The 27045-nt window shown below is 38.7% G+C and overlaps 3 protein-coding genes across 6 annotated transcripts in view; 2 read left to right on the top strand and 1 right to left on the bottom strand.

Moving 5' to 3' along the window:
* Positions 1-2549: 2549 nt before the first annotated feature.
* On the bottom strand, positions 2550-7154 carry LOC135701206 (DNA repair protein complementing XP-C cells homolog). The gene is made up of 3 exons (XM_065221965.1): positions 6986-7154; positions 4895-6926; positions 2550-3534 (listed from the first exon to the last, which is right to left on the bottom strand). The coding sequence occupies exons 1-3, from the start codon at positions 7105-7107 to the stop codon at positions 2608-2610; spliced, it is 3081 nt and encodes a 1026-aa protein (XP_065078037.1). The 5' UTR covers positions 7108-7154; the 3' UTR covers positions 2550-2607.
* A 2037-nt stretch (positions 7155-9191) lies between these two features.
* Positions 9192-10622, top strand: LOC135701233 (putative nuclease HARBI1). The gene is made up of 3 exons (XM_065222007.1): positions 9192-9527; positions 9588-9676; positions 9920-10622. The coding sequence occupies exons 1-3, from the start codon at positions 9255-9257 to the stop codon at positions 10620-10622; spliced, it is 1065 nt and encodes a 354-aa protein (XP_065078079.1). The 5' UTR covers positions 9192-9254.
* Positions 10623-19336: 8714 nt separating this feature from the next.
* Ctr1A (Copper transporter 1A) overlaps positions 19337-27045 on the top strand; it is a 142110-nt gene continuing 134401 nt past the window's right edge. For 3 of the 4 annotated variants that reach the window (XM_065221994.1, XM_065221993.1, XM_065221986.1), the window contains exon 1: positions 19337-20125. The gene's annotated coding sequence lies outside the window, so the exon portion shown is untranslated. The remainder of the gene's footprint in view (positions 20126-27045) is intronic. The other variant, XM_065221987.1, reaches the window with a different exon arrangement.

Below are 27045 nucleotides of genomic sequence, written 5' to 3'. Positions count from 1 at the left end.
TTTTTCGCTTCGGCCTCTACCCGTCTCAAGCTAATCCACGCTACGGTTGTGTGTATTAGACTCAAACAGAAAGCTCTATTTTCTATGATCTCACCGTGCTCGTTATGTGTATATGGTATATCGGTCCGATTTTTTTTTACCTCGCTTCGGCCTCTACCGGTCTCAAGCTAATTCACGCTGAGGTTGTGTGTGTTTGTGTGTGCTGCACTGTTTTTGTGGACTCACTTTCATTTACCTCTGGTGTGCTTCGGTTCGATCGGACTTTTACTTACTACGACGGTGAATCGGACTCTCTTTCCCCATGCGCTTCGGCCTCTACCGGTCTCAAGATTGCTTCACACTCGAACTACAATGCATAAGTACTAGACCTTTTTTATTGTTCCTATATTATCAGGATCCGTCGGTCTCGTGGAGTGTGTGCGTGTGCTACACTGTACTAGTGGACTTAGTTATTCTCTTGTCAGGAGTACTGCGAAGAAAAATACCGGGTTGAATACTCCCGTGTGCGTGAACATTTCAGTGCCTCTATCCAACCCTACGTGTGTATATGTATACACAATCGGATGTTCACCTCTATGCCCAGCACACTGGATAAATAAAATGGCGGCATGGTGGTAAATGTACCATGACTCAAAACATATTACTTATTAAAATGCACTCTGATTTCAAATTAAATAGCGCAAACATCATTAACGCCACACCAATGACAAATTAAACAAATGGCTTTGAATGTTTATCCAACCGAAGAAAAAATGTCCACCATCAATGCTTTCTAGAAAACACTATTTCTTCATATTTCGGGTCATTTTATTCATTTCAGCCGACATTTATAGAGGAGAAAAAAATACTTACTATTTAGATTCTACCGACTGCGCCACTTGTAGGATCCTGTGGGGACTCTTTGAAGACGCTTCACAAACGGAATATTAAAAACTCACACTTACTGTACACTTTACTAAGGGTTCTTTATTTGCAACTGATCGTAGCTATAGTTCATTCTCGACTGACCTGTTGTCGGCCTCCTCGTTTCATCATAACCTCTCTTAGACATATCCTCTCACTCTCTCATGATTCCTCACTATTCACAACTCTACAGTTGGTTTCACGGATGCGGATTGGGCAGGAAGTCAACTTCAGGATTAACGTTCTTATTTGGAGGAGCGACTATTTCCTGGATAAGTCGGAAGCAATCGTCGGTAACACTCTCTTGCATGGAAGCAGAGTATGTATCTCTTTGCGAAGCTTATCAGCAGTTAGTATGGCTGCGGTCCTTACTAAAGGATATGGGTGAAGAACAGAAAAAAGCAACGGTGATCCACGAGGATAATCAAAGCTGTATTTCATTCCTAAAATCAGAGCGAGCGACGAGAAGGTCCAAACACATTGAAACCAAGGAGCAGTACGTGAAGAATCTCTGTGAAAAAGGGAAGATCGAACTCAAGTATTGTCCAACGGATTCAATGTCTGCTGATCTACTTACGACGCATTTGGGAACGCAGAAAATTCGCCGGTTTGCAGAAAGGATTGGAATGCGGATTACTACGGATGCGGTGGACGGTTTACAGTGAGGAGGAGTGTTGAAATTATCAGTGCATCCCTCTTCATCAACGACAGTGAAGTGACAGCGCACATCAGTGTCAGTACTGCCAACAGCTAACAACAAAACGTGTACAAGTTGGCGCGGTGTTTTGTGTTCTTTATCAATCAAACCTAAACTATCGAGAGGAGACGGTCGCTAATAAAATCAGTAACATAATAAATTTGTGTTCTTTCTTTCGCGTTTTCAGATTCCGATCCACATTGTTCCAAAACCATTTCGCTTTTCCAACACTTAATTGATCATGACGATGCAGATGCAATATCCGTTTGCACTGTTTAGTCAGACTAAATTGACCTTTGGAAAATCCCCGTAAATTGTATCTTGTATGAGCCTACGAAATCGAAATACATTTAATTAGCAGTGTATGACGGATTTCAAATAAGGCGAAATAATATAAAAATACCTTCAACCAGTTGCAGTATGCTGAATCACTTCTTCCACTAATAAAATCGATGCCGCCATATTGTTTAACTTTTCCATACATGTAAATCATGTAAACTCATAGAAGTTTGATGTGACAATGTTGTCACATTCATCATCAGGTCCAGTGAACATGACATGATATATTTATCAATTTTACTACCATCATGTGAACATGAAAGTTGAAGCATTCGAATGAGCTACGTGATTTTTCACGTAGATTGGACGTGTATATGTTGTAGAGTGTACACGATTATCACTTAATTTTTACGTGAAATTCTCTTAGCATCAACGAACATGAAAATCGCGTAAATTTTATCAAATTTAATTTGACATTGACGTGAGCCACGTGCAAATGATCGAAGTGGGGCGTTAAAGAGATAACGTGACGTTTCACGTAGCTTTAATGTGAAAATTTTTTTGAGTGTAGGTTGAACATTTTCTGCAAAAATGGAAAAATAGGATGTGATATTTTTACACTAAAAATTTCCCAGTTAAACTTAAATATCATGCATATGTACGACATAAATGGAATTATACAAATTAATACAGATAAGGACACTGGGCTGCACTATTGTTACTACCTACTACAAATTATCGAAATTATAGCGATCTTTCAACTTCTTCCTAATGAACAACCCCATCACTAATCTCCTCCAATTGCTATAGACCTTCTTCTTGCGTTTCTCGTCTTCCTTCCGTTCGAGTTCAACCTGTTCCTGATACCACTCGTCAATGACCTGATCTCGGAACTCTTCGCATACGACGAACCCATCGTACACCGCTTGACATGCATTGTTCTTGTACTCGAACCCGGTGATCGCCTGGGCACAATCGATTCGCAACTGTTTGCAAATTTTGTTCAGCCCCGGTAGCTGCAGGTGCACCGTTCCCTTGGGTAGCATGCATGGTTTGAAGAGATCCACATTACCGTATGCGGTTCGCGGTACGAGGCCGTTCTGTGCCACCGGAGGCTCATAGTCCTGAACTTGCCACGTTCCGAATAATTCCGTTTGAAGACCAGTGATCGAGGTGCCCGTCAGGCGATCGTACTTGGCTTTCGCTTTGACCACCTTGTACGGTTCTTCGTAGAGTTTCACGGTTTTAGCCTGCCGTAGCCAGCCTTCTCGCGAAAATAGCACGTGCACGCAGTCCCTCGGGTAGATCGGTGCGTCCTTGATGTAGCCCAAAACGATGGCATCCCGCGGGTAGATGGCTTCGTTGCGAAGCAGGTGCCGTTCGATGGCAAACCGCGGGTGGTTTTTGTACTCTCCGATCTGCCCCGGAAACGGTCGCTTGTTGAGCAGTTTGTCGAACTTGAGGTCTTCGGTGCGATCGCGACGCGTTTGGCGTCGAACCCGGTAGGGTTGCAGAGTCCGGTCAAACCAAGCGTCGTCGACGCGGAGTTTGGACTTTTTACTACCCAGGCGGGAGATATACCGAGCGGAGACGTCCTTCATCGAGCCATCGTTGTTCCAGGCCAGCACGTAGGACATCGGGTGGGTGGCGGTGTTCTAGTAGAGTAAGGAGTTATTTATCTAGGTACAGTGATCGGAACATCATTTTTAAATCTCGTTCATTGAGTTCTTCCGAAGACATCATATCAAGAAGACTGGCAACTTTGCCAGAATCCAACCAACCGATACAGTAGCGCTGCGCTTGAGTGAAGGTGAAAGCAACGCATAGAAAAATGAGCAAATACACAAACCTTTCTTCTGAGGATGTAATCTATGCTATCAAATTCGTTCGAAGCCATGTAAGAGTTGCCAGTCTTCTTGATATGTTGTCTTCGGTTCTTCTGAGAGAATACACTCACGCATGCTTGAGATGCACTCAAATTAACGAGGCCCAAAATTAATTCCAATGTAAACACCGCTCAAACGCCAATTTGTTAATTTTCCATCGAATAATGCAAAAATAAACACTATCTAAACTAAAATAAAATTGGAATATTTTGATCATAAAATAATTTTTCGTATATTATTATAAAAAAAAAACTTCGAGAAATCCTCTCTAAGGAATTTTGAAATGAATTTCAAGGAAAATCGGAGAATAATTCTCATGGAATTCCGAGTTATCCACGGAAATTTGGCAAAAGATTTTCGAGGAATATTCTAAGCGAATTATTAAGAAAATTTTGGAAAGGCTCAGCACGGAAAACAAGATCGATTCCCGGTTTTCCCAGTTCAGTGGTCACCCTGATTTCTTCTTTTAAACATGAGCAGTTATTTTGGGTTGCATGTCTACTACAAATGAAGTTATAATGAGTATTAAAAATGGACTTAGGGAAAGTTTGATTAGATATCGGAATCAAATATTTTAGAGAAGAGTTTTTTCCTTGAAACATGTGCAGCTCTTTTGAGAACTTTTGGATATTTCTGAATTCTGTGGTAATTGAATGTTTGATCAGATATCAGAATCTAATATCAGAATACCAGATATTTAACCATTTCAGAAATTTTCTACAAAGTTACAAATACTGGGTTTAAAACCAGAGTATTTTCAAACGATTCGGGCTAAAGTTATAGAATCTTCGTAATCAGATTTTCAACACCTCACCTCAAATCTACATGTTACACCTCAGAACAATATTTAACAAGAATAAAATTATGGTACTGTCCAGATAAACAATGCTTGAATAACAATAAAGTTCATTAAATTTTATTTTGCAACACCAGAAAATATTAATTTTTTGTTAGTTTGGAAATGAAAAATGCCAGAATATAAAGCAATAAATGTTGGAATGGGAAATCTCATCGGTAATTCAAACGTAGTCAATACACGTAGGCGACCAAACTCCAAGCAAGAGATTTGAGTTTCTGAGTTTCACCTCACTCTGTCCAGCCATTCAGAGAAAAAAAAACCCATACTCACCACAATGTCTTCCAGGCAGTGCACCTTGCCACTCAGGATGTCGATCGTGACCCATTTATCCTCGTGCTCGCAGTAGACTTCAATCCACAGGTCTACGCCGGGTCGCTTTCTCCGAGCGATCTCCTTCGCGCTCAACCGTCCCCGCGGTCTCGCATGCATCGAACTTGTCCCCTCCCCGAGGAATTCAGCCTCAGCCTTCGCCCTGGCATTTTCCAGTTCCCTTTGCTCTCTAGAAGCCCGATAAGCAGCCAAGATCTTCTCCCTACGCCTCCGGACTTCCTCGTCCAAATCGTCCGAAAACTTCCTTTCCTCCTTGCTCGACTTTTTCGACGGCTTGGCAATCACATTCCGTTCGATATCGATAAAAGAGCGCTCCATTAGCTTCAGCTTCTTCCGAGGCAACTCTTTTGGAACACTTCCGAACAGATGTTCATGGCTTCCGTCCAATTGAGGAATCGTTGCACTAAATCCTTCTCGACGTCGCTTCCGGGCTGCTTCCCGTTGAACCTGCTGGGAGTTTTTATTAACCAATTCAACGAGCTTTTCGCGAACTTTGAAAACCGTACTGTGCCGCGGTGCACGCCGGAAATCCAGCATCAGACGACGTTCCGCTTGCAGCTCTTCGTTCGTTTTAGGATTCATTCGATATAGTTCACTGGTGGGAACTAGCTTCGGTGGGACCACCAGTGAAATTACCAACCGGCAGTGGATGCTCAATGATCGAAGCATTAGCAGGAACAGCAAAATGTAATCGCGCTTCGAAAAGGCCGACCGCTGCTTGAGTTGATATTTGAGAGTTGACTGAAGCGGTGGCAGGTTGCTGGAACGAAAGTACAAGTCGTTGTTTTTCAACTTGACCACCTTCCGAAAGTAGTGGGTAACCTGTTGAAAGTAGTTTAAGTTCGTTAGACCTTTTGGTCGGCAGCTTGCCGAGGGCAGTAGTCGTTTGATGGTCAGCTCCATCAGTGCTGCGTTGGAAATAGTTCGATTAAGATACGTTCCATGACCAATCCAGCAAAGAATTGAGACCTTATGGAGGTAGATTTGATTTTGGCGTTTCTCGCGATTCATCAATCGCTTGACGGCAGTTAGTAGGTCAATTTTCTTCTTCTCCTTCTTACCCGTCTCGGCGGATTCAAATTTGAGTGTAATTTCAACGGTCTTTTCCTCGACCCGGTTATCTTTCTCATCAACAGCGATAAAGTCATTTCTTCCTGTTTGCTTCGAGCTTTTGCCTTTGATCTTCTCTCCTGCCACAAGCAGATCCGAAACATCCTCCTCATTTGCACCTGCCTTGTGTTCTTGCTCTTTCCGTAATTGCTCCAACTTCTTCCGCTCATTTTCCATTCGCTTCGAAACTTCAGCAAGCTTTATCATATTCACACAATCCTGACTCGACTGATTAATTTGTTGGATCAACTTCTTACTAAAATCAGTGCTGCATTCATCCTCCTTCCTTACTGAACTCAACGGTTTCTCCTCATCCTCATCTTCTTCCGATTCCTGCATTTCCAATCCTACATTGCAATCAAACTGAATCCCGGGATCTTCCTTCTTGTCAACCGACACGTCCACCGACTGGAAAAATTCCGAATTCAGATCCAACTTTCCCGGATCGACCAGATAATCATCACCGCTACTATCGTCATCTTCAGTCTCCTTCTTCACCTCCACTTTCCGCGGCACCGGTGCAACCCTCTTCGAACAACCTGCCAAATCCGGTCGATATTTCCTATACAACTCTTCCACGGTAAATGTGGTCAGCTTAATCGGTTCATCCTTGACCACCTTCGGTTTACGACCCTTTTTCTGTGCCGGTCGCCTCCCCCTCTGCTTCTTCTTCCTATTAGGGGACTTTTCCTCTTCCTCCTGTCCCGAGGACGAAGAAGCTGATTCCTCATCCGGTAGAACAACAACCGCATCTTGTTCAGGCTCATCTTCCGGTGGCAGTTCCTTCCCCAATCTGGTCGCTATTCTTCGCGATACTCTCGTAGGTCGGGCTGGAGCCGCTTTCACTTTCAGTTTTCCTTTTCTACAATTGACCATGTAGTTATCACTGAATTTCCAACAAAATCGAACATTTTTCGTTACCTTCCTATTTTGACCGGCCGTTTCACATCCTCTTTCGCTGGGTCCCATTCGTCTTCGCTGGCAGAAAATTCTGGAACGGACTCTTCCTCCGATGCGAAGGGATCTTCGTCGTTGGACGCCATTTCACGGTGGTTTCAGGATGTTTAATAAGGGTTTCTCGGGATCTAAAGACGATAACACTAGACTAAACACGAAAAACCACAAAAATCAACAACAATTTTTTACGGGAACGAGAATATTTCACAATTAAACGTAAACAAAAAAAAACGAGACGTTTGACAGGTACAAAGTGACAGCATTTTGGTTCACTCACAGCTCGAAGCAAGGCCCGTATACATATGAAGGAGGTAGTCAGAAGCAAGGTAACTACATATAGGTGTTCTAATGTGTCAAATTCATGATTCAGCCATGTTGGATTTTTGTATGGGACAGCGACCGAGTTTGTTTACAATTTGCTCTAAAACCACACTTTTCCCTCCCGCGACCTCCTCGCCTCTATAGTGACAAAGCTGTATTACCATTTATATACCCACCATGGTCAGAACACGGAGAACAAATTATAGCAGACAAAATTATTTTTCCGGTCAAAATAACTATATTGTTCAATTGTTTTAGAGATAACCCGAAACTATAGTTGATTTGACTATATATAGAGGGCAACAACTATAGCCCATAGTTGGTTCCTCGGTTGGCTCAACTATATTTTTCAGTAGATGAACAAACGTCAAACTTCAAAATACAACTATGCTTTAGTTGATTCAAGAAAACTTTTGTTGCGTAAGCAAAATTGTACAATGTTTATTAAACAAACTGCTCTTCATTATCGACATATTAAGGAAGTTTGTTTTGCTTCTTTATCGATTTCAAAAACACAACTGCAAAATCATAAAAAAGGTGAACAAGAACATTCAACTAAGATTTGAACCTTGTTCATCTGCGTGAGAGCCAGCTGTCTTATTGCCTGCTCTACGCATCACAAGTTAAAAGTATGTGGATTTATGATGATCACTTGAAACCAAATTATATAACATTTGACGGTTGTTGTAGTTGATCAAAGTTATAGTTGAATTGAGTATAAGATGAACAGTTGAATCTATTAGGTAGATATGATTGAGTTGATGGTCAAATTTATGTTTAAATAACTATAGGTTTCTTTCAAACAACAATATTTTTCCATGTGAAAGTAGCTATTAGGATTGTTATCTTAACTTAACGAATTTGTTCTCCGTGAAGGTCCTGAAGAAATGTGCTCAACTTTTTGGCTCAGCTCTGGTACTCTCTTCGGTCCCAAGCGTATCGATGCACCCCTCGAAACATAGAAAAATCCACGAATCCCGCATTTTATCTGTCAAACTTTCATAGCGAATCAAAACAAACATAGTGTAGTACATACTAGAATTTCGACTAGAATGGGGTACGGTAATCGGGTTGCTTGGGACCAATAGGCTCGTTTTATGCACCATCAATGAAGAGTGCGCTAGCCGATTTTGAGAGGAAATGTCATCCAATCCATTTGTTTACATCATAATATGATAATATTGCTTGACGAAATAAATAAATGACGATTTTCAAATCGTAAAATAACGTACATTTTATTGCACAACTTGCAAATTTCCATCGGGAGTCGCCTTATTTTTCGATTATCTTCAGATTTGAACTGATTTGCAGCTGAAATAACCACACATTAAAAATGCGGAAGATCATAACCGCTGGGACAATTTTATAAATCTTAATTTTTCTAATCATACATATATGGAAGCACCACCCGTAAAAAAAATCTAACTGGACTAATCAGCGCGTTTTCAATTATTAAAAAGTATGATTAAATTGCGAGTTTACGTCTAATCATCTTGGTGTCTTCGGTGCACTTATTTTTTATGCTGCAAGCAATAAGTGCTCCAAAGACATCAAAACGATTCGACGGAAACGTGCACTTTTATCACACTTTTTGCATTTTTGTGACAGTTCAGTTTCAGATGCAATCAGCAATACAATGATTTTCATTGTCATTAGGTCATATGAATAAAGTGAGTAAAAGCTTTTACTTTGCTAAAATCCAAACGTCAAACCTTTTACTTGAGTATTTGCTCACGTTGATATGACAAAAGCTGAGATTTGAGTATTTAGTTTTCGAACATCTAAATCCATATGAATAAAATTGTAAGAACCAAGTATATACTCACTTAATCCTGAGTCACCTGTTGGGCATGCTCAGATGAAATCGAAGTGGTGAACTCGCGTGTTTTGTGAGTGAAATATACGGTATAAAATGTACTTGGGAGATTTTGTTAATTTACCATTTCCAATGGTAGTTGACGTTGACGGTATATATCAAAATCAGAATCGTTCAGTAAAGATTTATAAAACTCGGCGAGTGGGAGATGATGATAACTTCGAGGAACTCTACCGGTTTACTCGAGAAAATGTTGACTTTTTGGCGCAAACATTTTTGGAAGATAATTCAGAAACCCGAGGTGGTGCATTATCAAACAGACAAAGGATGAAGTGTTTTTTAAGATACGTGGGTGATCCCGGATTCCAGGTAACATTTAATTTTTGTGAAAATGAGAGCGCGTTTATACATTGTTTCATTCACCCACAGGTAGGTGTGGGCGAAGATTTAGGCGTCCATCAAACTACAGTGTGCAAAACGATATGGTCCGTTTGTAAGGCGATCGTCGATAAATCCGAGGGGGACGACTCTATCTACGATGCAAAAAAGATTGTGTTTTGCTGTGGCTAGCTGCACGCACGCTGAGTAGATAGAAAGAAGATTGATGACGATTCTGAAGATTTCCTGCAAAAAATTGATGAGCGATGCAAGTAGATGCGACAAATGAAAGAAGATTGTTCGAAGATTGATTCGCTAGTGTTAGATTTGTTGACCATCTAAACTTGAGATTTAGATGTGTCGCCCCCCTCGGATAAATCAGCCGAATGGATACACTTTCCTAATACAGCGGTGGAGATGGAACAAGAAAAGAAGTCATGGCAGAGAAAATATCGATTCCCCAGCGCCATAGGTGCCATAGATTGCACTCATATTTTGATCAAACGCCCAGGTAACTACAAAGATGAATTTGTCAATAGGAAAGGATTAAACTCCTTCAATGTACAAGCAACATGCAATGCTACTGAACAGTTTACAAGTGTTGATTGCGAATGGGCTGGTTCAGTACATGATGCTCGAATATGGAGAAATTCTGATATCTTCGATATCATACAGGACAATGCATCTGGCGCACTTCTTTTGGCTGATGAAGCTTACCCACTCACCCCATGGATGATGAAACCATATCGAGATCCTGTAACATCCTCACAAAAAATGTTTAACGTGATTCACACAAGGGAAAGAGTAATTATTGAACGTGTTTTTGGTCAAGTGAAACAAAGATTTTCTATCTTACAATCAAAGGTACGCGTAAAAACTGAAAAAAATCCTCGCATGATAGCTGCTTGTTTTATTTTACACAATGCAGCAAAGTATCTAAATGATAGGGACTTTGAACTAGATGAGACTACAACGTACGACATAGCCGTTCCTGCATCAACCGTTATAGAAAATACAGCGCTACAACGAGGACAAAAACGCCGTGATGCTATTGCATCATATTTGCTAGGTGACCATGTTTGTTAAACCAGGAAAATACAAAGTCTTATACTCATGTATAACTAAAAGATTTTTGTTTTATTTTTGTTGATGATAGTAGCCTACTGTCTTACCTGACTAATAAGGAATATACGTTTTACACGAGTACCCCAGATACAACGTGAATTCGTCTTATCTTGCACTGCAAACGCTATGTTCAATTAGACGAACTATACGTTCTAAATGGTGGTGTACTCATGCATAACGTATATTCGTTATAAGTCAGGGTGCATTGTAGTAGTCTAGGAATCTTCAATCTTCCGTATCTTCAACAACGTTAGCTTTCTTTTGAGCACCAACAGCTCCATTTCTTTCTCGTGGCGCTCATTTTGTTGGGTCTGTAATTGCGCCGTGTATTCCTGTTGAGCTTTTATCAGTTTGAGTTGTTCTTCAAGAATCGTTTTTTGACCGATGCTTTGAATTGGATGTCTTTGTCGTGTCATCTGAAAAGAAACCAGAAATAATGTTCTAAATAAGTTCACAGGATTTGCAGATAATAGACATAGACATGTAGATCAAGTCCATACTGCTGTTATACGTATTAGTCTCCCACGTTTCAAGCAACCATTCCAGGCGGTAGCGTTTGAAATTCCAGGCATTGGAGCAGTTTATAATGGTAGCATTGGACTTCTAGATCATGTGCATAGAACTTATAGATAATGGGCCCACCTGTTTTCTGAGAACACTTCCATGTAGATCATCTGAGGATTCGTCTTCAGAAGTATTTTCATGTGGAGGTATCTCTGTAGTCTGCGGAGTAACACTTCCACTTTTCGCCGAGACCCCAATCGAGCCACCATCTGAATTAATCGTGAAGTTTTCTTTGTTTGTAATTACTTAGTCCATCGGTACGTTAAAAATGTTTTTATGAATAGAAAACAACATATTAACTAATTTAAACTAGTATTTACAGTAAGTGATTCTTCGTTTGCCAAGTTCAAATTCACCGCTACTTCAAATTTTGCGACCTTCAACTTATTTTAACAGTAATTGTACTTACATGAACGTTTGCTAGTACTGGGGTTTTCGACTCCTCCCATTAAATCAAAAAAACTTTCTTTCCAACTCGTTCAAAATAATTTTTCGGTTTCCAGTTTGTCTGCGATCCGTTTTTACCTTGATCCTTTGCTTCATGTTGTTGATTTTCTTCATGACTTGCCGAACAGTCATATTGATCCCGTGTTGGACTAGCATCTGGATCTGGGGGCAAGACAGCTTTTGATCATGAGTAAAATTTGAGTTAATTTTGAGCAACTCTGAGTAACTCGAGTTGCTCAACAAGCGATGCACGGTAACACAGCAACCTTGTTGTGTTTATTCCCCAACTGTCAAAGAAAGACGTTCAACGGTGATAAATATTCCTAAATTCTGCAGCTTCTCATTGTCGAAAATAACGAGAGTAAATGATGGTTTACACTGGATAATCATCCATAGATAGATCACATGACCTTCCTACTGTTTCGTTCAAATCCTTTGTAAGCCGTTTTCAACCAAATCTAGTGCAGGCTGTTATCGGTCGACGTTGACCATAGCATTTGCAGATTCAAAATATGATAAATTTGGTTAAATTGACCCTAGTTTGAATATTCGAAAGGCATCAAAGTTACGACTACTACTACTACTACTACTACTACTACTACTACTACTACTACTACTTTTGTCTGAATGCCCAAGAATTAGTACAGAACTTTGAGGCAGTAACCTCATAGTTCTGCACTAATACTTGGGCATTCAGAGAAGTATAGAAACATAATCCATTTGGTTGCTGGTTGTCATGATTTTCAGATAAATTAACTATAAGCATTTCAATTGTCACTAAGTTCGACCCGAGATTAATAGAAAACAATACATTGTCATTGTATAACCATATTTAAAATTTTAAGTTTCCATAAATCCAAATCAAGTTCACATCAATCTTGAATTCTCAACTTATTCATTCCTATTTGAGATGATGCAATTTGCAATTGTAGACGTGCAGAACCTCTGATTTGCCAAGCACATGAAGGTCTCATAAATTACGTCTACCTGGGTGATACGGATACAGTTTTCATGTGAAGCCATCTTCGGATATGGCATTTTTTACCTTATTTCCCTTCAAAGCAAAATTCTTATATTTCATGCTGTGAATGAATTCAATTGATTAAATAAAGATTTGTATCAAGAATATAATAAAATAATTCTGATTCTCCTCCTCCACTGACACATAATGTTTATTCACATTGTAGTTTGTATTTGTTGATGAATATACATAAGGCCAGACTACTTTGATCATTCTTGAGTAATTATGAGTTACTCAAATTTACTCGGAGCAAAAATATTAACTTTGAGTACAGCTGGCTTGCCCCTAGATCTGGATACACACTTCATGCATGGCAGTTTTTTTCTTTTGCTTCATCGTCGGCACTTGAGATTTTTCCAGCAGCGTTTTTCCGAAGGATATCAGAACTTCGCATCTTGAATACTTTTTATCTCAGCAGTTGTGCCTTCCGTTAGAGTCTGGTTCCCATTTTCATCATCCTCACCTAAAAATAATGGAAACGGCGTAAGTTATAAATCATTTTTCAGTACTGTGGGGAAAAAAATTCTTACTCTGATTCTGATTTTCCTCCAGATATTCCTCGTTGAAGGAATCCTCAGCCATTTTCCCGTAAAGCTTCTTCGGGCACTTCTATTTTGCATCCAAAAATATTCCTTCTATCAAAGAAAATCAAATCAAAACAAACAGCTTTTTGACAGAGTAAAGCCAACAATCAATACGAAACTAACGATTTTAAATTGGCTCACTACTGGACTAGCCTATTGGTCCCAAGCAAACGATTAACGAACCCCATTCTAGTCGAAATTCTAGTACTACGCAATGTTTGTTTTGATTCGCTATGAAAGTTTGACAGATAAAATGAGGGGTTATTGGTTTTTCCTATGTGTCGAGGGGTGAATCGATTAGCTTGGGACCGAAGAGAGTACCAGAGCTGAGCCAAAAAGTTGAGCACGTTATTTCAGGACCTTCTAGTCTTAAAGTTACCTCTATGGTAAAGCTATGTTCGAAATTCGAACTTACTCCGAGTAAAGTACAACTTTGTTCATACGAATTTGAGTAAATGCTCAAACAGATTACTTTCCTCAAACTGGGTTGCTCATGAGTAAAGACTTGCTTTTATTCATATGACCTATTGTAACCATGTTATTTATTGTCAAAACATTGGACATTTTTGTCCATTACCATAAAATCCCAATCCCAAATTCATGGTTCACAACAATGAAAATCATGGCATTTGAAAAATTTACAGTAAAAAACGAGGGTGCGACACATCTAAATCTCGATTCTAGATGCTCAAAAAATCTTACACTACCGAATAAATCTTCGAAAAATCTTCTTTCATTTCTCGCATCAACTTGCATCGCGCATCATTTTTTTGCAGGAAATCTTCAAAATCGTGATAAATCTTCTTGGTATACTAGAATTTCAACTAGAATGGGATACGTTAATCGTTTGCTTGGGACCAATAGGCTAGTCAAGTAGTGAGCCAATTTAAAATCGTTAGTTTCGTATTGATTGTTGGTACAACCCTCGGTACAACCTGAGCTTTAAACTTCCTTAGTGGTCAATAGAATTAATCATGTTTTGTTGTTTTTGACATCATCCACATCCAGAGGGCCAGTCACTTTCGAATGTATGGGAATGGTAGGAAACCTTTTGGAAATGCATGCAAATTTTCAGTTTTTATTTATTACCGTCTTTATGGGCAGTTTTAGATGCTCAAAAATTGCACGAGTACATTACTATCATAGAGGTAACTCTAAGACCACTGGGTCACGAAGAAAATCATTATTATTTTTGGCTCACTCAGTACCAGAACAACGGTCCCAAGCAGTCCCAAGCTATTTCACTCACCCCTGCATATTCTGCATGAATCCACACACCCCTGATGTTATCTGTCAAACTTTCATAGCGAATCAAAACAAACATAGTGTAGTAATAGAATTTCAACTAGAATAGGGTACGTTAATCGTTTGCTTGGGACCAATAGGCTACTAAAGTGGTGAGCCAATTTAAAATCGTTAGTTTCGTATTGATTGTTGTTACTATGGTGATAAGGTAAACACTCGTTTATTTGTTTCCTTCTGTGAAAGCATGTTTAGTCACAAATCGTGGATTTTCTGATATTCTCCATACTGTAAAAATGATTTTCCTACCACTGAGAGGCGACATCTCTCGGATCTTCAGTATAGCTACTACTCAAATCATATAATTAATTGGTCTTTGACTGCTTATTGTGGTATATTATGTGAGCTGCTGATTCTAGGCCAGATTAGGTCAGCTCTGGCCAGCTTCGTGGAGTTTGTTAAGGTTCAACATTTAAATTTGTATTCTTCTTATTTTTGAAATATTCTTTAATCAGCATCATTAGTATACACATACATCACATTTTCTGTTGTATTGAAATATAATAAATGCAGGAAGAAAAAAGATGGTTAAATTTTCGTCACCATACCAGTTGATAGTTATGAAACATGAGCAGTTTTGGCGTGTGGACATACACTTCCAATGAATTTTCCCAATACATTCAGGTAATGATTATCGAAGGATATTTCAAAAAGAAGAAGTAAACAAATTATTTACCCTTTGTGGAACCTTAACATTAATAATCAGTCCATGGCCAACAACCAAAAACAGTGCCGTACCGTTTTTGGAAACACGGCCTCATATGTTTATTTCCTCAAAGTTGTGCCCAGAGCACAACATTTCATGAAATATCAAGCGTCTGATCCCTACACTGATGAAACACACATACTTTTTAAAAAACATTCCACACATACATTTTATAAACAAAACATAAACTTCATATGCAATACATATACCAAGTATGTGTATTTCAAATGAACATCATATGTGGTGGCAAATAGCAAAAAATATGTGTGGACACACATGCAAAAAAATACACCGGCTGCTGGGCCACGGAAAGCAAACTTCAAAATGGTGATCATAAGCTCTTTTTAGAAATACTACTTCTAGAAAATATTGTTTTATCTGAAGCTGTTATCATAATTTGTTGGTAAATATGATTAAATTTCCCTGGAGAAATATGAGTAATTGAATATTTTGTTTCAGTTTTGATGCCAATTGATCAACAGCTTGTGGGATTACATGCCTAGATGGGGCTGGAAGTGAATGGATATCCTGGTTTACCGGTCTGTGGATATGTCCTACATCCCAGCGCTTTCGTTGGTTGAGCACGGCGGCTTGGACAACTTGTAAGTTTTGGGATGATTTTTATGGTTAGAGTTGCTAATCTTGAATTCAATTCTATTTTCAGTTGCCATCGAACGCTTTTTTTTACGCCCATTTCACTAGCGTTTACAGCACTTTGAAACGTTTCTGTTCCGTATGTAGTGACCGAGAATTAATATATCATGGTACATTGGATTTTTAGTTTTATTTGTATAAAATAGAATACCAGCCTGAATATTTCAAAATAATATAAACAAATACATATAAACCTACAAATGAAATTCATCTGACACTATCCATAATGGCCATGTGTGACCACACATAAAATTTATTGCAGGCAGAATGGAAGCTTTTTATGTGTCCCACACATAAATTTCATTTGTGTAATCAAATTGTAAAATCTATGTGTGTGGCACATAAACGAAATATGAAGAATTTCCTCAGTGTAAAGAATGATCGAGTAATATCATAAATCGAATATTAGAATCGGTGTATAATGAGTCACGCCAAGAGTGAAGCCAAGTCTACCTATTGAACTGTCAAACCGGCTACCTATTGTGCAAAGTAAACAAACATTACGATGCTATGAAAGGTCCACGAAAGGTATTGCAATAAAATATAAAATAAAATTGAAGAAATGATCATAAACACGCAGTGAGCATTAAATTGTCATGGGATACGTTTGCTAATGATCAGTAATGAGAATTTCTACTATTGTTTGATAAGATAATTTGACAAAATCACTGATATAATGATTCACTACAGCCGCAATTTTTTTTTCTAGCTAGAAGTCATTTGAAGTTGATGTAGAAGTCCTCTGTTGCCAAGTGAAAAGAAAGGGAATCCTTCGAAAATCGTGATGCGAGTTCAACTGTTTTTCTCTTGGCGTGACTCATTATACACTGACTCTATCGAATATGAGCTTTCAATGAATTTATAGATAGCATAACATGCAAAAATCATATGTTACCAATAATGGGAAGACACTGTATTTTTATATTTTTGGAAAATCATGCAGCTTCCTGTATGTACTCTATTATTTTTAAATATTTGTGTAAATTTCGTTTTCATCGAGGTTTTCATTGAGTTTCTGGAAATTAAAAACAAAATATAAACGCAAACTATATTGCTCTAAGAATTGAAATTATTGAAATTCCAAGAAAGCACTTCAATTTACTTTGCTTGACAGCATAGTTTTCAACATTATTTTCAATATAACAATCAGGTTGCTATGTGTATATAAGATATTGAGCAACGTGATTTACTCAGAGTTACTCAAAATTAACTCCGGTTTTATTTATGATCGAAAGCTGTCTTGCCCCCAGCGACAACCGTGCCATTAGTTTATGAAAATCCATGAGTTTTTATGGATAAAGTGTAATATATAATTGAAAATTTTCTGAAAGAAACTAATAAGCTGTAAAACAAAATAAAAAATCATCATTTATTTCTTCATAATTGCATTTAAGGACAATTTCAAAATTTTGAACACATTCGAACGACGATATGATGTGTATATGTGAGTCAGCTTTAATTGTCTAAATTTGAGGTGGTCATTTGACAGGGATGTGCAGGTAGTTCAAAATGCTGCAGGTCCGTAACTACATGTACATAGACTCACCATAGTTGATCAGGTTTCTTTCCTTTATTTTTTGCATATTTGTAGTTCTACTAACGCAAACAAAACAGGAATAGCTCTTGATGATCTGGAAATAATAATACGGGTTTTAATCAGGGTAAAACTTAACAACGGTATCAGTGCAGAGTATTAGTTAAAACACCATCCTTTTCGTTACTACCGGATGCTCAAATAATAGCATGACGAACTATGCAATCATTCCCTGATCATTCCTGTAAATCCATATAAGTTGTTGGAGTTTGTATGATCGATGTTGGAATTTAGACACACGTTTTCAGTTTGTAGCAGTATCTATACTTAAAAAAGAAAGTTTGTTTTAGAGAGAAAAATAACTTACTTGTATTTAAACAAAACTGCAACTGAAAGTCTCTTTAATACAGAAATCTAAAACTAATTCTTTAACAAAACTGTTCATGATGGCTGACGCTCGGACTGACGTTATTTTGTTTGTAAATACGACAGATTAAAAAAAAGTTAAATTAAGGCTACTTTGTTATTTTTTGAGTAGCTACAAGTAACTCACAGCTACTCAATATTAATATATTAGCTCAGAGTACAGCTGACTTGCCCCTAGGATTCTAACAAGAAATTTGCATGAAATTACATTGAAATTAAACAATTTATCAAACAATCAATAGAATTGTCAAGGGCTGTCACAGACTTATCACCGCCGGTTAGTGTTTATTCCTGCCACCAGGTGCGCAGGAGTTTAAGTTGGATTTCTCAATTGACAAATCCATGTTTCAATCGACCACCGTGACGCTGCAATCGCAGCGGTGATAAGTCCGAAATAATGTGTCAAACTGAATACATTTTTGAAATTTCAACCAAAAAACTATTATTTTCTATTTATTCTAGCGAGTTTCTGTGGAAGTCAAAACATGATCCGAGCAAAAAAGTAGTACTCGTAATAATGGTATATAATGCTGAATTTTATCGTGCTTTGTTTCGAAAATATCTTCCAAATATACAAACATCATCCAAATCACCCGATTCGTCCACAGACTAAATCTATTGCCACTTAAAAATTAATTTCAGTCGGTGTATTAATCAGCAGATTAAATCGTTTTTCGTCTGGTGCTACACCGAGCAATCGGCCTATTTAATAGTTTTTCGTCGATTGATTTAGTCGGCCAACTTTGTCTGTTGTTTAATCGGCAGATGATTTCAAACCTTAACATGTTTTCAGTAATTTATAACTCTTGAAGTAGCTTTCTATTTAAGAACAATGCATTACAAAATAGTTTTATGCATTTTGTACAAGATTCATCCATGCTGACAAGAAATTTTCATGAAATTACATTGAAATTAAATAATTTTGCAAACAATCAATGAAATTTTCAAGGGCTGTCACAGACTTATCACCGTCGGTTAGTGCTTATTCCTGCCACCAGGCGCGCATGAGTTTAAGTCTGGGGGGGGACGTGCTGTCAAATCAGCCTACTGATCATTTTGTATGAAACTGGTTCCAAACGTAAACAAACGCTGTAGGTTTCTTATGGCTTGTTTACGTTTGGAACCAGTTATGCGAGGTAGGCGACGATTTTTCGTATTGGACAGCCACCTCCCCCCCTTGGTTTAAGTTGGATTTTTCAATTCAGTTTGATACATGAGCTCCCACTGCAGCACCGAAGTGGTCGATTCAAACTTGGATTTAACAAACATCGGCATGTCCTACCTTCTAAACACACCCTGTCGTCTGGCAACCGCACTGGCAAATTTCAGAACCAGCCACTAGGGCGCGCTAACGGACGAAAACAAGAGAAACGTCAACTCGTTCCGTCAGTTTTCTGGAGGTAATCCGTCAAAATCGACAAAAGAAAGAGTGTCCGGACTCCGGAGAACGGAATCAACAGCTCGGAGTAGCGGAGAATCGCGAGAGCACAGTCGCCGAGATTTCGCGAGTAGTGTTGGACGTAATAACTGTGCGTTGACGGTGTCGAAAGGGAAAAAAATTGAGTGTAGTGAAGATAATCGCAGAAAATAAAACGCAACAAGGCCACACCACAGTCATCTTACGTTCCTATACGCCCGCAGAAACCCTCGCTCCCGAAATTGTTACAAAACTGCTTTCTAGTGTTTTTAAGTTTTTATTTGCTTGCTATTGTTTTTTTTTTCTGGGCGGAATTGTGGTACCGTTAGTCAGAGGAGTATAGGTAGGTATAGTGGCTAATCGATCCCTGTACTCTCTCACGTGCGTTTTATGATTACCGAATCCATTGTCTGATGACGGAGAAAAAGAAGCTGCCATAGTGTCAGTGCCCCGTTGTCCCAATATACAGGAGTGGTTATCAGTATTAACAGTCCCGTTCGTTCGGTGGTAAAGCGGGACGCCCTTCTTTTGAGACAAGCAAGATTGTATAAACCCTTATCGGCGGTGAGCTGGCACCAGGCAGGCAAGAGGCAGTGTTTCGTGTGGTGATAGCGCTTTTGCGATTGACCCTGAAAGTTACCGAAGCAAGAACGGGGAGAAACGGTACACGGTCGAAGTTTTGGTGCGGCTCGAATTTGGATTTTCGGAATAGTTTGTCTGAAAGTTGTAGAGTGTAGTTCAAGTGTATGCCGTAATCATTTCAGACCAGACCCTGCACGAGCTCAAAGCAGACGACAAGAAAATCAGAGGTAAGTTAGTAGCTTAAATCGTCAATTGAAATCTTTTCCGAAGAATTCGCGCAAAAAAAAAACAGGCGAGGAAGGGGTGTTCTCCAGTGAATACCCACAAATTGAAAGAGACAAAGTTCGCAGGCAGTGAGACAGACGACCACACTAACCTACTCAGCGGAGCGGCTAACTCGTCAGTTTCTCAGTCGACGACAAGGGTGATGCAATCGATTTCTTGCAGCTACATAGGTACTGCAGCAGCAGCCTTTTTTACAACACTCTAAACGGTACGGTTGCTGTTGGATAGCGTGTGTTGCCAGTTGGTACAACCCGGTTTATATGCTCCGATGGGTTTCCCATAGGTATCGGCAGTGGCAATTTGTTTGCATTTGTCACGACAAAATAGAATGAGCTTGACTTTTCGCAGTAGATTGTATTTGGAAAATGCACAGTGATTTCATATACTTTCAGAAAATTTACGTCCTCGTTGTTTTATATCTTGAATCATACTCACTAAGTTACTGTTGAGTATAATAATGCGTATCTAGGGCCAATCATACATATTCAAATTGCGTGTTTATACTTTTTAATTTAACACTTTCTGGATTAATGAGATTCGAATTATCGAGTGTCCGATAAGCGGAGGGATACTGTAGTATTTGAAGCCAAGACTAAGATGAATTCTTAACTAAACTTGATGAGACTAGTTGCTAATGAAAGCTACACTAATCTTACTTTGATTTGCTCTGAAACGGTCCAGATTGAACTCAAGTGGCCACCGGGAATCGGTTCAAAGCAAAACAAAAGTCCATTTTCTTTCTTCAGGAAATAAGAGATGAACTAGCCTAAGGCTAAAAATCTCAAAAATAAAGATTAAAAAAAATGTAACAGGAATGCCAAATTATTATTTTTTCAATTACATTTCAATTTTAACCTAGTTGCTCCAGCTACTACAGTAACTTACCAGCTTTAATTGTTATGATTTATATTTATTATTTTTACAATGTTTCTGCCTTGGAAATTCCGTATTTTAAACAGGTTTTATAAACCTGCAGGTCAGCATAATATTTGTTATCTTAAAACTACAAACTAAAACAATCTAAGTATAAAAGAAATTAATCGTTGCAATTGAGGATTGCAACGATTTTTGCAATACTGTACCAGAAAGGCAACTTCAAAATCATCTTCTAAACTTTGTTCTGAATCCTTTGAAGGGTTTTTTTTCCTGGTAGTGCAACAACAAAACCATATTGGTATAGCTTAAAGCATGGCCTGTCTAAACACTTTTTTGAATATTTGAAGTTTATTCTTCAGGCAAAATTTAGATTTCCTAGTTATAAGAGGATACAAACAATTTATATATTTGTTACATTTGGCTTGAATGCCCTCAATGTGATCTTTAAAAGTTAATTTTTGGTCTAGTACTAATCCAAGATATTTCACTTGACTTGATCAAGAAATTGGATCTCCGTTCATAGTGACTAGGTTTCAAAAAGGAAGCTCTAGGCTTATGTGGAAATATTAGTTGAGTTTTGTAAATAGGACGAGAAAATATCTAAACTTTTCTGCAGAATGCTGCAAATAACACGAAGACTTCTTCCTTTAACAGAAATGCCTGTGTCATCAGCGAACAAAGATTTGTGGCAACCCAGAGGCAAATCAGGGAGGTCCGAAGTGAAAATGTTAGACAATATAGGCCCAAGAATGCTGCCCTGGTCCCATTGTTGTCGTATAGCACGTTTGACTTCCCTTATAGCGTCCATGGTTGGTATTTGAATATCAAGTGGAACGTTGTTTCCAGCTTCACCAGCAAGACGGTCTGCTATAATATTTCCTTGGATGCCTGCATGGCCGGGGATCCAGCAGAATTGGACGTTTTTGGATTGGATTGCCGCCTCGATACTCTGGATCCAAGGGTGTTTGGATCTACCCGTATCCAGCGAAGATAAACAGCTGTCAGAGTCCGTTAGAATGGTTATTTGTGTCTTCTGCTGAGAAGACGCTGCAGCATCTTGGCAGGGCGTCGGATTTGGTGACGCCTATTCCGAAAAGGCCTGCGCCGACTGTATCGCCGCCTTTGGATCCGTCAGTGTTGAATGGAAAACTTTTGAGGGGGATGTAAAATCTCAGACAGCTCCGGATAGCTCGAAGAAAGTACGTTCAAATCAAGCTGAATGACGCCAAACAACAAATATCAAGAAAAACCCATGCATTACGCCGAATTTATAATTCTAGGACATATTGTATTTGTCTCTCTTCAACTCCTATCTTCATCGTCCCTACTTTTCTTCTTCAGTATGTTCTTATTATGTTCTTACGTCTTACGTACTCACAGCATCTTCTTCTACTTAACACGGGGGCCCGGTTTGCTGTCTGCATCCTCCAGTGCACCGCTTCAACTCGCCCACGGTTTCGCCGAAGAATGCCGCACACACATAACACTCATGTACTGCAGCTTACTCTCCTGTTCCGTCCCGAATGAGCTGGTCAGTCACCCAGTCACCGTCTTTGGGCTCTATCCTACGTCGCTATTGGATCCTCCGATCACGCAGCGCTGCACCGACCGATGTCACTGATGGTGTTCGCCATGAGCCTAGCCACGGCCGGGTCGTGTTGCCACTTTGTGCGAGCCTAAGCGTCGTGCGTAGCTGGTCCAATCGGAGATCGAGTCCACACAAACGATGGTAGCTGGAACGCTGCTTGGATACTGGTGTGATTCGCTCGCTTCGGTCCTCTGCCTGAACTGGCTGACCGAAGTTTCCCACTTCGCGCCTAGATGTAACTGATCTCCTACTGCCGCTCCTTGTCGACCGATCGTCGTTCACAGTGGTCTGATTGGATCTCGAGACGACACTAGCGTATCCCGTTAAGCGCCCATTACATATGTCAATATATTGACAAACATCGTATTGTCAATTTTCCTTACAATATAATCAATATATAAATATTGACAACATTAATGACAATACACTAAAGCGTTTGTTACACAGGTCAATATATTTACAATAAATTGACATACTGACAATATTATTGAAAGATAATATTGATGACGATGGTTTGATGACGAGTATTGTTGAAAACTGATTTTTATTTCACTTTCTCAATATTCTTCCCCTACCCAAGAGGAGGGAGAACGTACTTCATTTAGACCGACTGACTCACATTGCACCTTCACGCATGCAGTGTTGGCATTTTGTTTAAATCTTCGTGTGTGATATAAAATGGATATCAAACTAAATAAAAAAGTATCCTTTTACAGTTTCCAATCACTACCCAGGCTTCGTCTATATCGATGTTCATTTTCTACAAAATCACAAGCATAATCATGTAATTTTGTTTTTTTTTTACTTTAAAATAAAATAAATACTATCTGCGTTTCACATGCCTACACGTAACGCAAATTCAATAATATATGTAAGTTTTTCCTTTAGGAATGTTTACCAAAACATCAGCATAATAGTTTATTTATGGGAACCTGCATACCATGAACGTGGGTTATTCAACACGAGTGGTAATTCCACGCAGTCGACAATCGATTTGATTCAATTCCATTAATTTGTTATCATGTTGTCCTGTGTATTTTCTGTGTCCTGTCAAAAAGTTACAACATTTGATATTGGCGTTGACGGAACCGTCGAGAAATCATCTCTTCTAACAAACATTGACAGTTTCTTATTGGAACTTTCAGTGGAGTGAAAGGATAGTACCAACTAGAAATACTCAGAGGGTGTGATAGGCGGAGAAAACAAAATACAATACGGCAGCAAGGATTTGTTCCTAAATTATCTTGCAACCCTTGCTAGAAGCTAGCATTTCAAATGACTTTTATTTTTGATTCGATTTACATGCAAAATAATAATTGATTGCATCGCAATATTTTGCACATTTCTTGGTGCCATTCATTAACCAACGAAGATCATTTTGTATTGTTTTTGGTTCCAAAACCTAGTTGAATTTGAGAAGCACACAAAACATAAAGGGGATTGAATTTCTGTTCGATTGCAATACTTTCAAATTTATTCTAGAAAGAATAAGAAATCCTCGGAAAAATTCTAATAGGAATGTTCGATTGGCTCAGATTTTGACAGTTCATTTGGCTCAAAACATTCTCTCCGCCCATCTCTTCCTCTGAGTATTTCTAGTACCAACCAATTCAACAATTTTGAAATTTATTACGAAATTGTACGGACCTATTTAAAACCGTTCAATGGTAATGTGTCGATTTTATTGATTTCTTACGAGTGATGGTAATTTGAAATTTTACCGACTTTTTCAGTAGTTCAAAAACCGGGTAAAATTTAACCGACTCAGGTTATCCGAATTCAGTGTGTAGTTAGTATTTTCCACACTCGAAAAATAAATCACATTTCCAATGGAAAATATCCATTAGAATTTCACTCAACTTTCATGTGATCTCATAATTGGGAATCGCATCACAAAATCACATGAACCTTATGTGTCCAATGAAGTTTATGTGATTTGTCATATACGTTATTTGAATTTCAGATAAAAATCATTAATTTTGTTATTGGAAAAATATCATGTGCGTTTCCAAAGGAAACTATATGAAAACTTTTTTCAGTGCATAGGTCCAGTAACGACGTTTCTCTTTTGACCCGCTGATCCTATAGTCGCTATATTCATAGTCTGGCGGATAGAATTTCGATCTATCAAAAAGCGGAACCATTTCAATATATTGTAGACCAACAATTGAAAAGGTGCTATCAACTTTTATAAACAAAACGTTGATTATTCTTTCCTCGCCAATCGAAGGTAAATTACCAGCATCATCGGATAGGAAAGACTTTCCACAACCTAAAAATGGCGTTAGTTTGTGTAGCTGATCCTTTAGTCACGAGAAAACGGTTTCCGAAATTTTGTTCGCAATAACTGATGTGCTCTTTTCTGTTGTTGGTCGTGATTTGCTCGATTGGCTCCGCTATTTGACAGCTCAATTGGTTCCCGAGATTCTATCCGCCAGACTATGAATATAGCGACTATAGCTGATCCATGTTTCTTGTGTGGGGAAATTAAGACAAGTAATATTGACTTTAATACATTGAGGTTAAAAGGCTTCAAACGTATTGCCATTGATGTTGTCAATATTCGTATATTGACAAAGTGAAATGAAAATCAGTTTTTCGTCAATACTTGTCATCAATCATCATCATCAATATCACCTTTTCAATAATATTGTCAGTATGTCAATTTATTGTCAATATATTGACATGTGTAATGGGCGCTTTAGAACGCTGCCGCACTTCCTAGTTGGAAATAACGAAACGGGAGAAAAACATCCTGCGAACAGGGATGCCACATATACAGATTTATCTGTAATCATACAGATTTTTGTCAATATTTTGATACAGATATCTGTATATACAGATTACAGATTTTTGAAAAATATACAGATTTTTCAGATTTTTCAAATAAAGGGAAAATATGTTATGCTACTTTTTTATATTTTTTAATTGCGAATAATAATCTTTTCTTTCTTTTGAACAGCTTGAATTCAATCTGAGCATCAAACCCAAATCGTCTTTTTCACTAAATAAATTATTATTGTTTTAGCTTCGAATGGACTTGGAATCTTTTGAATGGACTTCTGATGTTCAGATGCTCTGATTTCTCGTTGGAAGAAATAGTAGTTTCCCTTTTTATTTGTCGAAGAGTCAACTGGGTATATTGATATTTGATTAACACAATTTCAGAAATGAAGGATATTGCAAGGGGCTATCAACTCTGCACACTGCGCTGAAACACAGCATGACACATTGTTCGGCACATAAGGGCACGCTTTGACAAGTTGGACACAAACAATATAATATAAAACGGCATAACTGTTGAGTGTTGACATTTTGCCGATCGTTTCTAAGGTTTACTACTCGGGCCAATACTTTGTTTACTCACAAACGAAACTAGTGAGAGAATGTCATACATAAAACTGGTGATACATGGATTCAATCAAGAAGTTGTAAACGACAAACAGATACCCACCGGTGTTGGGAAAAATTATGCAAGTATTGTCTGAATCGTGAATCTCTTTAAACCTAGCAAAACTACGAATCACAGCAAAAAACACACGGATCGTGTTTTCATCTAGAAAAGCTTCTATCAGGGCCTCACTTCAGTCGAGTTCATCTATGTACACCATGGTCGCTCCAGAGCGTCTTGTCTATACGGCAGTCAAGACGGATGAAATCATTGTGAAAAATGCACCATGGCCACACCAACAATTTTATCAATATAAAGCAAACGGATCTCAACTATACAACGGGGATGGCAGAACATCTGCACTATGCTGTTATTCGTATGAAAAGAAGAGTACCATCCGTGCATCCTGCGTAGACCGGTTTAATTATGGAACGACGAGCATCGAGCATCTATAGTTTGATGAATCTTCATATTCACTATTGCAAAAGTTCACCTAAACGCACTACGACTCACGAACTTTTGCCTTGATAAACTTCGTGAAATATCGTGAAATTTTTCCAACGCTGCTCACATTCTAGCTCACATGCTGTTCCACTGGAGGCTTTATTCCAGAACATACTTCTTATTTTTGAACATAACATTTGATACTGTCGTGTGTATCCAATCTCGAAGCGTACAACGAAGGATCAGAGCAGGATCTTCTGCGAGAGTTGAGGTACATCAACAATTTTGTTATGCATATTGAACAATAAAGAAGAAAACAAGCTTATCATAGGGGGCGGCCAGATTTGGCTCCCGGTCTTGCCGAGTATCTTCGGGACGGAAATTTTCACATTTTCTCCTGCGTTTTTTCTCGGATATTATTGTCAGTCATTAGTCTTAATTGGTGTGGACTGGATTAGGCGGAATCTTCTCGAGTTTTATACAGATCTAAGGCGCCTGATAAAGCGCTTCCGCTGAAGTCTGCGGTGGCTGAGAATCCTATTTTCAAAGTATGACAGTTCTTC

The sequence above is a fragment of the Ochlerotatus camptorhynchus genome, unplaced genomic scaffold (genome assembly GCF_037179485.1).
Source record: "Ochlerotatus camptorhynchus isolate MF236.1 unplaced genomic scaffold, CSIRO-AGI_Acam_v1.1 ptg000151l, whole genome shotgun sequence".
Lineage (NCBI taxonomy): Eukaryota > Metazoa > Arthropoda > Insecta > Diptera > Culicidae > Ochlerotatus > Ochlerotatus camptorhynchus.
This window is presented reverse-complemented; position numbering and strand designations above follow the sequence as displayed.

Coding starts and splice junctions, on each gene's coding strand:
- LOC135701206 (XM_065221965.1), bottom strand. CDS start 7,107: ATGGCGTCCAACGACGAAGATCCCTTCGCATCGGAGGAAGAGTCCGTT. Junction 6,927..6,985: donor CGGCCGGTCAAAATAGGAAG/GTAACGAAAAAT, acceptor GGTCAATTGTAG/AAAAGGAAAACTGAAAGTGA. Junction 3,535..4,894: donor ACTGCCTGGAAGACATTGTG/GTGAGTATGGGT, acceptor TTACTCTACTAG/AACACCGCCACCCACCCGAT.
- LOC135701233 (XM_065222007.1), top strand. CDS start 9,255: ATGTACTTGGGAGATTTTGTTAATTTACCATTTCCAATGGTAGTTGAC. Junction 9,528..9,587: donor TGGGTGATCCCGGATTCCAG/GTAACATTTAAT, acceptor ATTCACCCACAG/GTAGGTGTGGGCGAAGATTT. Junction 9,677..9,919: donor GCGATCGTCGATAAATCCGA/GGGGGACGACTC, acceptor GGATAAATCAGC/CGAATGGATACACTTTCCTA.